At 46.7% G+C, this 16621-nt stretch overlaps 1 protein-coding gene across 1 annotated transcript in view; it reads right to left on the bottom strand.

Annotated features, from left to right (window-relative positions):
* Nucleotides 1-7226: 7226 nt before the first annotated feature.
* Nucleotides 7227-16621, bottom strand: part of LOC115206869 (ubiquitin carboxyl-terminal hydrolase 32) — a 48956-nt gene continuing 39561 nt past the window's right edge. The window contains exons 32-36 of the mRNA XM_029774046.1: nt 13373-13564; nt 11414-11651; nt 10512-10999; nt 8441-8533; nt 7227-8317 (exon numbers count right to left, since the gene is read on the bottom strand). Of these exons, the coding sequence (XP_029629906.1) occupies nt 8144-8317; nt 8441-8533; nt 10512-10999; nt 11414-11651; nt 13373-13564 (1185 nt within the window). The 3' untranslated portion in view covers nt 7227-8143. The remainder of the gene's footprint in view (nt 8318-8440; nt 8534-10511; nt 11000-11413; nt 11652-13372; nt 13565-16621) is intronic.

Raw genomic sequence — 16621 nt, 5'->3', positions numbered from 1 at the left:
CTAGCTGGTCCGGTACGTTAGAGCTAGTAACTCCTAGCTGGTCCGGTCCGTCAGGGCTAGCAGCTCCTAGCTGGTCCGGTCCGTCAGGGCTAGCAGCTCCTAGCTGGTCCGGTCCGTCAGGGCTAGCAGCTCCTAGCTGGTCCGGTCCGTCAGGGCTAGCAGCTCCTAGCTGGTCCGGTCCGTCAGGGCTAGCAGCTCCTAGCTGGTCCGGTCCGTCAGGGCTAGCAGCTCCTAGCTGGTCCGGTCCGTCAGGGCTAGCAGCTCCTAGCTGGTCCGGTCCGTCAGGGCTAGCAGCTCCTAGCTGGTCCGGTCCGCAGAAAGAAAACCGGGCTTCAGTGGAGGGCTGTGGTTTCCTCTCGCATTCAGAAAGTATTCAGACCCCTTGACTTTTTACACATTGTTACATTATAGCTATATTCTAAAATTGATTTAATCTTATTTTTTTGATTTACTCAATCTACACACAACACCCCACAATGACAAAGTGAAAACAGGTTTTCCAAAAATGTTAGCAAATGTATAAAAAATAAAATACAGAAATACCTTATTTACATAGGTATTCAGACCCTTTGCTTTGAGCTCAGGTACATCCTGTTTCCATTGATCATCCTTGATGTTTCAACAACTTGGAGTCCACCTGTGGTAAATTTAATTGATAGGACATGATCTGGAAAGGCACACCTGTCTATATAGGTGTGTGCAGTTGACAGTGCACGTCAGAGCAAAAACCAAGCCATGAGGTCGAAGGAATTGTCCGTACAGCTCCGAGACAGGATTGTGTTGAGGCACAGATCTGGGGAAGGGTACCAAAACATTTCTGCAGCAGTGAAGGTCCCCAAGAACACAGTGGCCTCCGTCATTCTTAAATGGAAGAAGTTTGGAACCACCAAGACTCTTCCTAGAGCTGGTCACTTGGCCAAACTGAGCAATCGGGGGAGAAGGGCCAAGGGGAAGTGACCAAGAACCCGACGGTCACTCTGACAGAGCTCCTCTGGAGATGGGAGAACCTTCCAGAAGGACAACCATCTCTGCAGCACTCCACCAATCAGGCCTTTATGGTAGAGTGGCCAGACGGAAGCCACTCCTCAGTAAAAAGCACGACAGCCCGTTTGAAGTTTGCCAAAAGGCACCTAAAGACTCCTAGACCATGAGAAACAAGATTCTCTGGTCTGATGAAACCAAGATTGAACTATTTGGCCTGAATGCCAAGCGTCACATCTGGAGGAAATATGGCACCATCCCTACGGTGAAGCATGGTGGTGGCAACATCATGCTGTGAGGAAGTTTTTCAGTGGCAGGGACTGGGAGACTAGTCAGGATCGAGGGAAAGATGAACGGAGCAAAGTACAGAGATTCTTGATGAAAAGCTGCTCCAGAGCACTCAGTACCTCAGACTGGGGCGAAGGTTCACCTTCCAACAGGACAACGACCCAAAGCACACAGCCAAGACAACGCAGGAGTGGCTTCGGGACAATTCTCTGAATATTCTTGAGTGGCCCAGCCAGAGCCTGGACTTGAACCCGATCAAATCTGAAAATAGCTGTGCATCCAAGCTGACAAGAGCTTTCGAGGATCTGCAGAGAAGAAATGGGAGAAAGTCCCCAAATACAGATGTAGCTTGTAGCGTCATACCGAAGAAGACTCCAGGCTGTAATCGCTGCCAAAGATGCTTCAACAAAGTACTGAGTAAAGGGTCTGAATACTTATGTAAATGTGATAGTTTTGTTATTTTGATAAATTAGCAAACACTTCAAAAAAAAAAACTAAAAAAAAAATAAACAGTTTTTGCTTTGTCATTATGGGGTATTATGTGTAGAAGGATATATATAATAATAAGGCTGTAACGTAACCATGTGGGGGAAAAGTCAAGAGGTCTGAATACTTTCCCGAAGGCACTGTAGACTAACTCAACTCACAGAAAGAGACCCGGGCTTCAGTAGAGGGCTGTGGTTTCCTCTCACATACACCAACTCAACTCACAGTACCAAGACTCACAGGCTGTGCCTGCTGTAAGCATGATTGGAGCCCTCCCACACTCTTCACACACACAAACCCATTAACTGAATGCCTTAATTGCATCTGATTTATTGAATGTGTTGCTTAGTTACAGATCAACAGTATCATCACTCCATATACAACTACATTATTATTATTTTTTTTTTTTTTTACAGTTCATATTCAAATACATCCATTTTAAATGGCTTATTTACAAAACACTTGATGTACATTTTCAAAGTCAGTGCAATGTTATTTTTACAAAACAAACAAAAAAGTAATTTCATTAAATACATATTTTTCCCCCCCGATCCATCAAAAATAAAGGAAGACTTGGAAAAACAACTTCAGTAGTAGACTACACTACCTGTCAACGGGTCATACCATACTGCCACGGAGGGAGGGGTGTTCACTGTTCAGTTAATACATTAACCCTGGTTCTTCACAGGACTGAAATGCTCATATGAGTGTTTTAAAAGAAGACATCAGCCTGGAATCAGAACAACATTCAGCTGACAATCTGAAGTGAACCAACCGTAGAATGAGGCAGGGTTACAGGCTGGTCGTCTCTGTGCTTGCTGGTACAAGAGAACTGAAGATGTGGTACAAGCCTGGTATAGATCGGTTTTGTCCCAAACGGCACCCTATTCCTTACACAGTGCACTACTTACACTATCGTGCACTGATATAAGGAATTACATTAGGGAATATGGTGCCATTTCAGACACAGACCTCATTTTCCCCATCTCGCTTAAATCAGTCTCTAAAACAGGGCGCATGTAGCCCAGCAGCACAAGGTACGTTCAGAGTCACTGCATCTCTACAAACCAAGTCCAGAATAGGGCACTACAAAAGGGTATAAAGGTGCCATTTGTAGAAAGCAGTTCAGATATCCACACTAACTTAGTACGAAGCAAGGTAATGGGCAGGCATTCTAAGTGCTATGCTTGTATAAACATTGGAACATGGGCCTGTTCTGATGGCGACAAAACAGTTCCCTTTACGTGATGTATTTTAAAACGTTGGGGACAACATTCTCTCTCTCTCTACAATATTCAATAGTTAGACATCGTTTTACAGTGGGGGGGTGGGGAGAAATATATATATATTTTTTTTAAATACAAAAGAACGTTCAGTAATGCAATTTTTACATTAGTCTCACAAACATTTTCTGACAAAGAAAAATAACGTTTCATTTAAAAATGACAAACACTTCATCCAGCCTATCCCCCTTCTCACAAATAGGGCAGCAACAACAGTTGGAGTTAGGTGATTTAAAATCACCTAACATTCTCTTGAATGATGCTGGAAGCTGGGAGAAAACTTCACTATAAAGAGAGACCCTTTTACAACTAAAACCATAAATAAATTAAAACCATCAAAACATTCAGTTGTTCTCCAGGTGAGAAACAGACATCTGTTCACAGTGGTGATCTGAAAAGAAGGTCGCTCGACACAACAGCTGCTACCGTAGCTGACTTGAAATGTGGGTTATGACATGTTATGTCATCCGTATGACAGTGCTAGGAAGACCATATTTTTTTTATTTAACTAGGCAAGTCAGTTAAAGAACAAATTCATATTTACAATGATGGCCTAGGAACAGTGGGTTAACTGCCTTGTTCAGGGGAAGAACGACAGATTTGTACCTTGTCAGCTCGGGGATTCGATCTTGCAACCTTTCGGTTACTAGTCCCAACGCTCTAACCACTAGACTACCCTGCCACCCATATGACAACGCACCTTTCGAGTAGTGTTTCACGACAGATTATTTTATCTAGCAGCTGATGGTAATGGTAAAAACATAGGATTGTTTAGGGAACAGAGTGGTGAGGACACTAGCTCACCAATCGCATGGAAGATTTGACGCAAGGCGTCAGAAATGACACCCTGTTCCTTGAATACAGAGTTTCAGGAAAAGTATTCACACCCCTTGACTTTGTCCATATTTTGTGTTTCAGCCTGATTTTAAAATGGAATAAAATATATATTGTTTGTCACTTGCCTACACACAATACCCCATAATATCAAAAGAAAAGCTGAAATGTATTGAGTCAATAAGTATTCATATATAAATAGTGTTTAACATGATTTTTTTGAATGACTACCTCCTCTCTGCATCCCACACATACAATTATCTGTAAGGTCCCTCAGTTGAGCAGTGAATTTCAAATATAGATTCAACCACAAAGACCAGGGAGGTTTTCCAATGCCTCGTAAAGAAGGATTGATTGGTAGATGGGTAAAAATAAAAAGCAGACGCTGAATATCCCTTTGAGCATGGTGAAGTTATTAATTACACTTTGGATGATGTCTCAATACACGCTGTCACAACAAAGATACAGGCGTCCTTCCTAACTCAGTTGCCGGAGAGGAAGGAAACCGTTCAGGGATTTCACCATGAGGCCAATGGTGACTTTAAACCAGTTACAGAGTTTAATGGCTGTGATAGGAGAAAACTGAGGATGGATCAACAACATTGTAGTTACTTCACAATACTAACCTAAATGACAGAGTGAAAAGAAGGAAGCCTATACAGAATACAAATATTTAAAACATGCATTCTGTTTGCAACAAGGTACTTAAGTAATACTGCAGAAAATGTGGCAAAGAAAGGAACTTATGTCCTGAATACAAAGCATTATGTTTGGGGGCAAATCCAACACAACACTGAGTACCACTCTTTATATTTTCAAGCATGGTGGTGGCTGCATCATGTTATGGGTATGCTTGTCATCGGCAAGGACCAAGGAGTTTTTTAGGATAAAAAGAAATGGAACAGAGCTAAGCACAGGCTAAATCCTAGAGGAAAACCTGGTTCAGTCTGCTTTCCACCAGACACTGGGAGAGGAATTCACCTTTCAGCAGGACAATAACCTACAACACAAATACATTGGAGTTGCTTACCAAGATGACATTGAATGTTCCTGACTGGACTAAGTCGTTTTGACTTAAAACTCGTCTTGAAAATCTATGGCAAGACTTGAAAATGGCTGTCTAGCGATGCTCAACAACCATCTTGACAGAGTTCCTTACTGAGACCTAGACAAGCAGGTGAGGGGAGTTCCTTACTGAGACCTAGACAACCAGGTGAGGAGAGTTCCTTACTGAGACCTAGACAACCAGGTGAGGAGAGTTCCTTACTGAGACCTAGACAACCAGGTGAGGAGAGTTCCTTACTGAGACCTAGACAACCAGGTGAGGAGAGTTCCTTACTGAGACCTAGACAACCAGGTGAGGGGAGTTCCTTACTGAGACCTAGACAACCAGGTGAGGGGAGTTCCTTACTGAGACCTAGACAACCAGGTGAGGGGAGTTCCTTACTGAGACCTAGACAACCAGGTGAGGAGAGTTCCTTACTGAGACCTAGACAACCAGGTGAGGGGAGTTCCTTACTGAGACCTAGACAACCAGGTGAGGGGAGTTCCTTACTGAGACCTAGACAACCAGGTGAGGGGAGTTCCTTACTGAGACCTAGACAACCAGGTGAGGAGAGTTCCTTACTGAGACCTAGACAACCAGGTGAGGGGAGTTCCTTACTGAGACCTAGACAACCAGGTGAGGGGAGTTCCTTACTGAGACCTAGACAACCAGGTGAGGGGAGTTCCTTACTGAGACCTAGACAACCAGGTGAGGGGAGTTCCTTACTGAGACCTACACAACCAGGTGAGGGGAGTTCCTTACTGAGACCTAGACAACCAGGTGAGGGGAGTTCCTTACTGAGACCTAGACAACCAGGTGAGGAGAGTTCCTTACTGAGACCTAGACAACCAGGTGAGGGGAGTTCCTTACTGAGACCTAGACAACCAGGTGAGGAGAGTTCCTTACTGAGACCTAGACAACCAGGTGAGGGGAGTTCCTTACTGAGACCTAGACAACCAGGTGAGGAGAGTTCCTTACTGAGACCTAGACAACCAGGTGAGGGGAGTTCCTTACTGAGACCTAGACAACCAGGTGAGGAGAGTTCCTTACTGAGACCTAGACAACCAGGTGAGGGGAGTTCCTTACTGAGACCTAGACAACCAGGTGAGGGGAGTTCCTTACTGAGACCTAGACAACCAGGTGAGGAGAGTTCCTTACTGAGACCTAGACAACCAGGTGAGGGGAGTTCCTTACTGAGACCTACACAACCAGGTGAGGGGAGTTCCTTACTGAGACCTAGACAACCAGGTGAGGGGAGTTCCTTACTGAGACCTAGACAACCAGGTGAGGAGAGTTCCTTACTGAGACCTAGACAACCAGGTGAGGGGAGTTCCTTACTGAGACCTAGACAACCAGGTGAGGAGAGTTCCTTACTGAGACCTAGACAACCAGGTGAGGGGAGTTCCTTACAATCAAGTACAAGGGAGGAGCAAAAACCTGCAAGACACTGGGTCCTCTGTGGAATGAGTTTGACACAAGACTTACCCAGAAGACTTACCCAGAAACACTCAACTGTAACCGCTGCCAAAGGAGACTATAATACGTATTGACTCAGGGGTGTGAATACTTATATAAATTAGATATTTCTGTATTTCATTTTTAATAAAGTTGCAAACATTTCAGATTTTTCCCCCCTCACTTTGTCATTATGGTGTATTGTGTGTAGATGGGGGGGGGGGGGGGGGGGGGGGGGGGGGAGAGAAACAAAGGCTGTAACACTACAAAATGTGGAATAAGTCAAGGGGTATGAACACTTTGTGAACGTACTCTTCAGTAGTGCACTATTTCTGACCAGGGCCCTGGTCAAAAGTAGTGCACTAGGGAATAGGGTGTCATGTGGCCCTATTGATTTACAGTCTCAGAGTGGCTCCCTACAACGTACTGTAGACAGACAGAGACGAGACGTTCTGTAGACAGACAGAGACGAGACGTTCTGTAGACAGACAGAGACAAGACGTTCTGTAGACAGACAGAGACGTTCTGTAGACAGACAGAGACGAGACGTTCTGTAGACAGACAGAGACGAGACGTTCTGTAGACAGACAGAGACGAGACGTTCTGTAGACAGACAGAGACGTTCTGTAGACAGACAGAGACGAGACGTTCTGTAGACAGACAGAGACGAGACGTTCTGTAGACAGAGACGTTCTGTAGACAGACAGAGACGAGACGTTCTGTAGACAGACAGAGACGAGACGAGACGTTCTGTAGACAGAGATGAGAACAACCCTTAAATTAACCAAATGTACATACAAAAAAATTGCAATGATAAAAATAACTCTATAAAATAAGTATTTGGAGAAAGAGAAAACAATACAAATATGTATTTATATATTATCTTTGAAACATCCTTTATGGCACCTGTCCACAACATAACCAAGATTTAAACTCAAGCTTGTGAGTTCAAATGACTACAATGAACGCCCCTAAAGTCATTCGATGTTGTGGCTACACTGATCAGCAATTGCACATTTTTGTTTTAGGCAGTTGCTTGGCAAGGGCCAAATTAAAAGGTCAAACCCCTCAATTTTGTGGGATCATCAAAAGGAGGAAGTGGGTGAGGTTTTAATACTGTCACAAATATTTGACCGTTCCAATTGGCCAATGAAATGCAGTGAGGTAGCATTATGAGTTGTTTTTTTTTTATGACAGTATCGTTACTGAAGAAGGAAAATAAGAACATTTGGAGAACCCCTTTTATCGATAACATAACAGTATAATCTCTACATTACCGTTTCTGTATAGCGAGTTATAGAGACAGACATTATGTAGGTATTTGGACATGTTTTGATGGCTGCAGGGGACAAATATGCACAACAAGGAAGCAATATCAGCTCATGTGCTGACAATCGCTCACACACACACACACACACACACACACACACACACACACACGAGGGTGGGTTTCCTCAGGCTCAATGTGCAACAGCTTAGTGCTTTAAAAAAAATAATACAAAAAAATGGGGCATCAATGTTGTTCTCTTGACAAAACAACAAGGGGGTATCTTCCGGCATCCGAAAACATGACAACCGGTCCGGCATTCAAGTGGTTCAGTTTGTGATGACTCGGCCAAAAGACACCATTTTGTGCTTCCTGGCGCCCAGTTGAGACTGGCTGAGTCCCTGTGTCCTTTCCGTACGGGGCTGGCTGAGTCCGACAGTCCACAGTTCCAGGCATAGTGTTGACGGTTGAGCGGTAGGTAGGTGGAAGACTGTGGGATCCTGATCACTGAAGGACACAGTACTTCTTGTAGTCAGACTCAAAGTCCTCGTCCATGCTAGTGGTGTCGGCCATCTTCTTGCCGTCAGTCTTTGGCAGGAACTGAGAGAAGTCGACTCCCTGCTGCTCATAGAACAGGATGTAGGCGGAGTCCGTGTCCATCTCTTCTGAGTGCACTTCCTAGGGAGGATACGGCAAACAAGTACGTACTTTAAAATGTCTTGTTTTGTCTTTAAAATTACTAACTGGTTTGCTAGATTAATTGACTATTAGTCGAGGGTGTGTGTGTGTGTGTGTTCTTACCTTACAGCTGCTGTCGTTGTAACAGTACCATTTGTTGTTGGGGTTTTTGGCATAGGTCACATAATGTCCTCCTCCCATGATACCTGAATGGCACTGTGGAGAGAGAGAGAGAACCTCCTATTACCTCCCATGATACCTGAATGACACTGTGGAGAGAGAGAGAGAACCTTCTACTAACACAACATGGGCCCCGGTCAAAAGTAGTGCACTATATAGGGAATAGGGTGCCATTTGGTTCAGAGACTTTCTAATCCCGAAGTATTTAACTATATCTAAGTAACTATAACCCTCGCAAGGCTGCAGGCCCAGATGGCATCCCTAGCCACGTCCTCAGAGCATGCACAGACCAGCTGGCTGTGTTTACGGACATATTCAATCTCTCCCTATCCCAGTCTGCTGTCCCCACATGCTTCAAGGTGGCCGCCATTGTTCCTGTACCCAAGAAAGCCAAGGTAACTGAACTGAATGACTACCGCCCTGTAGCACTCACTTCTGTCATCATGAAGTGCTTTGAGAGGCTAATCAAGGATCATATCACCTCCACCTTACCGGTCACCCTAAAGCCACTTCAATTTGCGTACCGTGCCAATAGATCCACAGACGATGCAATCGCCATCACACTGAACACTGCCCTAACCCATCTGGACAAGAGGAACACCTATGTAAGAATGTTGTTTATTGACTATAGCTCAGCATTTAACACCATAGTGCCCTCCAAGCTCATCATTACGCTTGAGGCCCTGGGTCTGAACCCCGCCCTGTGCAATTGAGTCCTGGACTTCCTGATGGGCCACCCCCAGGTGGTGAAGGTTGGATACAACCTTCAACAAATCTCAAATCTCCACTTCGCTGATCCTCAACACAGGGGCCCCCACAAGGGTGCATGTTCAGCCCTCTCCTGTACTCCCTGTTGACCCATGACTGCGTGGCCATGCACGCCTCCAACCCAACCATTAAGTTCCCAGATGACAACAGTAGTGGGCTTGATAACCAAAAACAACGAGACGGCCTACAGGGAGGAGGTGAGGGCCCTCGGAGTGTGGTGTCAGGAAAACAACCTCTCACTCAACGTCAACAAAACAAAAAGGAGATGATCGTGGACTTCAGGAAACAGCAGAGGGAGCAGCCCCCCTATCCACATTGATGGGACAGCAGTGGAGAAGGTGGAAAGTTTTAAGTTCCTCGGCGTACACATCACGGACAAACTGAAATGGTTCCACCCACACAGACAGCGTGGTGAAGAATGCGCAACAGCGCCTCTTCAACCTCAGGAGGCTCAAGAAATTTGGCTTGTCACCTAAAACCATGAAACTTTTCCAGAGGCACAATCGAGAGCGTCCTGTCGGGCTGTATCACCGCCTGGTACGACAGCTGCTCCGCCCATAACCACAAGGCTCTCCAGAGGGTAGTGAGGTCTGCACAAAGCATCACCAGGGGAAAACTACCTGCCCTCCAGGACACCTACAGCACCCGATGTCACAGGAAGGCCAAAAAGATCATCAAGGACAACAACCATCCGAGCCACTGCCTGTTCACCCCGCTACCATCCAGAAGGCGAGGTCAGTACAGGTGCATCAAAGCTGGGACCGAGAGACTGAAAAACAGCTTCCATCTCAAGGCCATCAGACTGTTAAATAGTCATCACTAACACAGAGAGGCTGCTGCCAACATACTGACTCTAAATCATTGACCACTTTAATAAATGGATCACTAGTCACTTTAATAATGTTTACGTCTTGCATTACTTATCTCATGTAAACACTATTTTATTCCATCTATTGCATTTTGCATATGCCGCTCGGTCATTGCCCATCCATATATTTATATATTCTTATTCCTTTATTTATATTAGTGTGTATTAGGTAGTTGTTGGGGAATTGTTAGATTACTTGTTAGATATTACTGCACTGTCGGGAACTAGAAGCACAAGCATTTCACTACACTCGCATTAACATCTGCTAACCATGTGTATGTGACCAATAAAATGTGATTTGATTCATATTAAACCAAATCAATCTTCCTGAGGTATAGGTTAGGAGGCTAACCTCCAAGCAGTTTTGGAAGCACTCACTGAAATTGCATATAAGTTGTAGATGCTCTCCAGGCTGTTGTCTCTTTGGTGCAGCGGGGCTGTTGCAGTGGTCTCTAGGTCCGTGCTTAGTACCTCGTTGCTATGGCCACCGCTGACCCCGTTCATCACGGTGACATTACTGAGGCTGCTGGACGCATCTGTGGTGGACATCTCTGGCCCGCTCCTCACCCTGACCTCCCCAAAACCTCCACGCATCACACCCACAAGCCCACCCTCTGTGTCCGCCTGCGGTGCTCCCTCCCTGGGCTCTGTGTCAGGGCTGCTGCCCCTCTCCCTGGTACTACCCTCCAGGTTCTCCTTGCTGTTGGAGAGGCGGTGTCGGCTGGCCAGCTGGGGGAGCCTGAGGCGGGTCTGTCTGTTGCCCGTGCCCCCTGGACTGCTTCCTCCTGTCTTGGGGCTGCTGCAGGGGCTGCTGGTATGGCTGATGAAGGAGGGAGGGGCTGACTTCCTGCCTGACGCTGGAGAGGCTGTGGAGACAGACAAAGAGAGAGAGAGAGAGGTGCTCAGTAAAACAGCTCAACCTCGCCCTTCGTGGGTATATGGGCTATGCGGTGTATTGTGTTGTACACTAATGAATAGAAAGAAATACTTGCTTGCTGGTTTCGGGTGTTTCATTACCTCTCTCTGAAGGACTGGTTTGTTTAACAATAGAAAACAACTGCAGATGACTTCGCAAATCATCAAGCTAATCAGGGACTTGGAATCAACATGAATGACCAAAAAACAGCAAGATTCCATTGAGACAGGAGTGAAACAAGAGTGCGAGAGTAGTGTCCCAAATTGCACCCTATTCCCTATATAGTGCACTACATTTGACCAGGGTCCATAGGGACTATGCACTAGAAAGGGAATAGGGTGCTAACGTAGACAAGATGACAGACCTTTGAGGATGTTGAGGAACCCAGCAGGGGCGGAGATGGAGGACACGGTTTCTCCTCCTCCTATCCTCAGTAGCCCCTCCCCCTCGCTGCGGCTCTGCACACTGTGTAGCCCGTTAAGCCCCGCCTCCCGGGGAGCCAGGTAAACACTCGGGTCAAAACTCTCTCTGGGAAACTGGACGATCTTCTGAGACTTGATCCAGCGGCCGTTCACAAACTGGAACCTCTTCAGGTGTACTATCTGCAAATGAAGAACAACATGAACTGTTGAAACAGTCTGATGTAGACACGTGTTGGTCAGAGGCATCAGGTGACCCTAGCGGTTAGAGAGGGGAGCCAGCAAATGGAGGGGTTGCCAGTTCGAAGCCCGAGTCCAACGGGAAAAATCTGCCCGACAAGTGAGTTGGCAACCAGAGGGTTGCTGATATCAAATCCTAGATGCCGTTTCCTGCCCATTGTGCCCTTCAGCAGGCACTTAACCCCACCCACTGCAACAGCTCCACAGTGTGGCAGCTCCCCACCCCCACCTCTCCAAAACCTCTAAATGTATGTGTGTTTTTGGGAAGGGTTGGTTTAAAAGAGGAAGTCACATTTCAGTTGGACTTTTTGTGCAATTGACCAATAAAGTCATGTTCATCTTTCTGTTTACATTGCAACGATGGTGGGTACTGCAGCGATGGTGGGTACTGCAGCGATGCTTGGTACTGCAGCGATGGTGGGTACTGCAGCGATGCTTGGTACTGCAGCGATGGTGGGTACTGCAGCGATGGTGGGTACTGCAGCGATGGTGGGTACTGCAGCGATGGTGGGTACTGCAGCGATGGTGGGTACTGCAGCGATGGTGGGTACTGCAGCGATGGTGGGTACTGCAGCGATGCTTGGTACTGCAGCGATGCTTGGTACTGCAGCGATGGTGGGTACTGCAGCGATGGTGGGTACTGCAGCGATGGTGGGTACTGCAGCGATGGTGGGTACTGCAGCGATGGTGGGTACTGCAGCGATGGTGGGTACTGTGTACTGCAGCGATGGTGGGTACTGTGTACTGCAGCGATGGTGGGTACTGCAGCGATGGTGGGTACTGCGTACTGCAGCGATGGTGGGTACTGCAGCGATGGTGGGTACTGCGTACTGCAGCGATGGTGGGTACTGCAGCGATGGTGGGTACTGCAGCGATGGTGGGTACTGCAGCGATGGTGGGTACTGCAGCGATGGTGCGTACTGCAGCGATGGTGGGTACTGCGTACTGCAGCGATGGTGGGTACTGCAGCGATGGTGGGTACTGCAGCGATGGTGGGTACTGCAGCGATGGTGGGTACTGCAGCGATGGTGGGTACTAGTCTTGTTAGTGTACACTGTGTCAGTGTTCTAACCAGTATGGGTGGTAGCATCATAACATCTAACTACAGCATCTGGTAGCATCATAACATCTAACTACAGCATCTGGTAGCATCATAACATCTAACTACAGCATCTGGTAGCATCATAACATCTAACTACAGCATCTGGTAGCATCATAACATCTAACTACAGCATCTGGTAGCATCATAACATCTAACTACAGTAGACAGTATCTGGTAGCATCATAACATCTAACTACAGTAGACAGCCTCATTACATCTAACTACAGTATCTGGTATCATCATAATATCTAACTACTGTATCTGGTAGCATCATAATATCTAACTACTGTATCTGGTAGCATCATAATATCTAACTACAGTAGACAGCATCATAACATCTAACTACAGTAGACAGCCTCATTACATCTAACTACAGTATCTGGTAGCAGCATAACATCTAACTACAGTAGACAGCATCATAACATCTAACTACAGTATCTGGTAGCATCATAACATCTAACTACAGCATCTGGTAGCATCATAACATCTAACTACAGTAGACAGTCTCTGGTAGCATCTAACTACAGTGTGTGTGTGTGTGTGCGCGCGTGTGTGTTCTGACCAGTATAGGCGGGAGCCTCCACAGGTCCAGTTTCTTGGTGGCCAGGCGGTGGGTCTTGCACTTGGAACAGTAGTAGAGCTCATCCTCTCCCAGCTCCTCCTCACTGGTGAAGGCCTTCAGACAACTGTCTAGACTGATGGGCTCAGCCTGGGCCCTGCGACTCTGCTGCACACTACAGTGCTCCTCCACTATCTAGAGAGAGAGACAGGGACAACGGGGTTTGACGGGACAGATAGAGACGGGCCTGTGACTCTGATCAATCAATCAATCAATCAATCAAAGAGAGCGAGCGAGCGAGCGAGAGAGAGAGAGAGAGAGAGAGAGAGAGAGAGAGAGAGAGAGAGAGAGAGAGAGAGAGAGAGAGAGAGAGAGAGAGAGAGAGAGAGAGAGAGAGAGAGAGAGAGAGAGAGAGAGAGAGAGAGAGAGAGAGAGAGAGAACGGGGTTAGACGGGACAGATAGTGAGACGGGCCTGTGACTCGGACTCCTCACTACATTGCTCCTCTAAGATCAGGAATAGCGCCAGGGGAGATAGGAAGCCTATATGTGATTTGATATGGGTAAAGTTCTCTGGCGCCGAGTGGCGCAGCGTTCTAAGGCACTGCGTCGCAGAAGCGTTACTACAGACCCGGGTTCAATCCCGGGCTGTATCACAACCGGCCGTGATCGGGAGTCCCATTAGGGCGGCACACAATTGGCCCAGCGTCGTCCGGGTTCGGGGAGGGTTTGGCCGGGGTAGGCTGTCATTGTAAATAAGAATTTGTTCTAAACTGACTTGCCTAGTTAAATAAAACGTTAAATAAATGTGTCCTTATACTCAACATATCTCCAGCACCGGGATGGCAAGATGGGGCCGACAGACATGGAGGCTATGCTACTAGCTCCTAAGACATGACAGACATGGAGGCTCTGCCTGTAGTTCCTAAGACATGACAGACATGGAGCTATGCTACTAGCTCCTAAGACATGACAGACATGGAGGCTATGCTACTAGCTCCTAAGACATGACAGACATGGAGGCTATGCTACTAGCTCCTAAGCAACTTTGCAGTATTTTGTTTTTTTGTGTGTTATTTATTAAATTATTAGCCCAGAACGTTTTATTGTGTTATTACACACAGCCGGAAATAACTTTTGGATATCAGAGCGGCAGTAACTCACCAGCATTACGTCCAGGAATATGACTTTCCCAAATTGGATCCTTTGTTCGTACCCCCCCAGGGCAATTTAACTTATTCCCGAGGCTGCTCCAAAACACCGCCGGAGGAGAAGAGGTATTCGGAGTGGACTTCTAGTCCGACTCAGGAGGCGTGCACAACACCCACCGCTTTCGATTATATTACGCACTAATGTTCAGTCCCTGGACAATAAAGAAGATGAGCTCAGGGCGAGGATCTCCTTCCAGAGAGACATCAGGGACTGTTAACATACTCTGTTTCACAGAATCATGGCTCTCTCGGGATATACTGTCCCTGTCCATACAGCCAGCTGGGTTCTCAGTTCATTGTGCAGACAGGAATAAAGACCTCTCCAGGAAGAACAAGGGCGGGAGTGTATGTTTCATGATTAACTACACATGGTGTGATTGTGATAACATACTGAAACTCAAGTCCTTTTGTTCACCTGACCTAGTATATCTCACAATCAAATGCTGACCGTATCACCTCCCAAGAGAATTTTCTTTGGTTATAGTCAAAGCCGTGTATATTCCCCCTCAAGCCAATACCACGACGCCTTCAAGGAACTACACTGGACTTTATGTACAGCCTGGTTCCTCTAGGTTTCTTCCTAGGTTCTGGTCTTTCTAGGGAGTTTTTCCTAGCCACCGTTCTTCTACACCTGCATTCCTTGCTGTTTGGGGTTTTAGGCTGGGTTTCTGAACAGCACTTTGAGATATCAGCTGATATAAGAAGGGCTATATAAATAAATTTGATTTGATGTGAACTGGAAACCACATATCCTAAGGCCGCATTTATTGTAGCTGGGAATTTTAACAAAGCAAATTTGAGGAAAAAGCTACTGAAGTTCTATCGACACATTGACTGTAGTACTCTGTAGTACTCTGTAGTACTCTGTAGTACTCTGTAGTACTCGCCTAGGAAAAACACTAGATCACTGCTACTCCCCCTTTCTGAGATGCCTACAAGGCCCTTCCCCCCCGCCCTCCCTTCGGCAAATCAGAACACAACTCCATTTTGCTCCTCCGTTCCTATAGGCAGAAACTCAGACAGGAAGTACCCGTGCTAAGGTCTATTCAACGCTGGTCTGACCAATCGGAATCCATGCTTCAAGATTGTTTTGATCACGCAGACTGGGATATGTTCCGGGTAGCCTCTGGGTAGCCTCTGGGTAGCCTCCGGGTAGCCTCCGGGTAGCCTCCGGGTAGCCTCCGGGTAGCCTCTGATAATAACATTGACGCTTACGCGGACATGGTGACTGAGTTAATCAGGAAGTGTATAGGGGATGTTGTTCCCACGGTGACTATTAAACCCTACCCAAACCAGAAACCGTGGATAGATGGCAGCATTCGCGCAAAACTGAAGGCGCGAACCACCGCATTTAACCATAGCAAGTTGACTGGGAATATGGTTGAATACAAAAAGTGTAGTTATTCCTTCCGTAAGGCAATGAAAACAGGCAAATCATCAGTACAGAGACAAAGTGAAGTCGCAATTCAACGGCTCAGACAAGACGTATGTGGCAGGGGTCTCCAGACAATCATGATTACAATGGGAAAACAAGCCATGTCGCGGACACCGACGTCTTGCTTCCGGACAAACTAAACACCTTCTTCACCCGCTTTGCAGATAACACAGTGCCACCGACGCGGCCCACTACCAAGGACTGTGGGCTCTCCTTCTCCGTGGCCGACGCGAGTAAGACATTTAAGCGTGTTAACCCTCGCAAGGCTGCAGGCCCAGACGGCATCCCTAGCCACGTCCTCAGAGCATGCACAGACCAGCTGGCTGGAGTGTTTACGGACATATTCAATCTCTCCCTATCCCAGTCTGCTGTCCCCACATGCTTCAAGGTGGCCGCCATTGTTCCTGTACCCAAGAAAGCCAAGGTAACTGAACTGAATGACTATCGCCCTGTAGCACTCACTTCTGTCATCATGAAGTGGTTTGAGAGGCTAATCAAGGATCATATCACCTCCACCTTACCGGTCACCCGAGCCCCACTTCAATTTTCTTACCTCCCTTTAATAATGTTTACATACGACTTTACTCATCTCATATGTATATACTGTA

Source organism: Salmo trutta, chromosome 13 (genome assembly GCF_901001165.1).
Source record: "Salmo trutta chromosome 13, fSalTru1.1, whole genome shotgun sequence".
In the NCBI taxonomy this organism is placed as follows: Eukaryota; Metazoa; Chordata; class Actinopteri; order Salmoniformes; family Salmonidae; genus Salmo; species Salmo trutta.
Note: the sequence above shows the minus strand (reverse complement) of the source record. Positions and strands in the feature narration are given on the sequence as shown.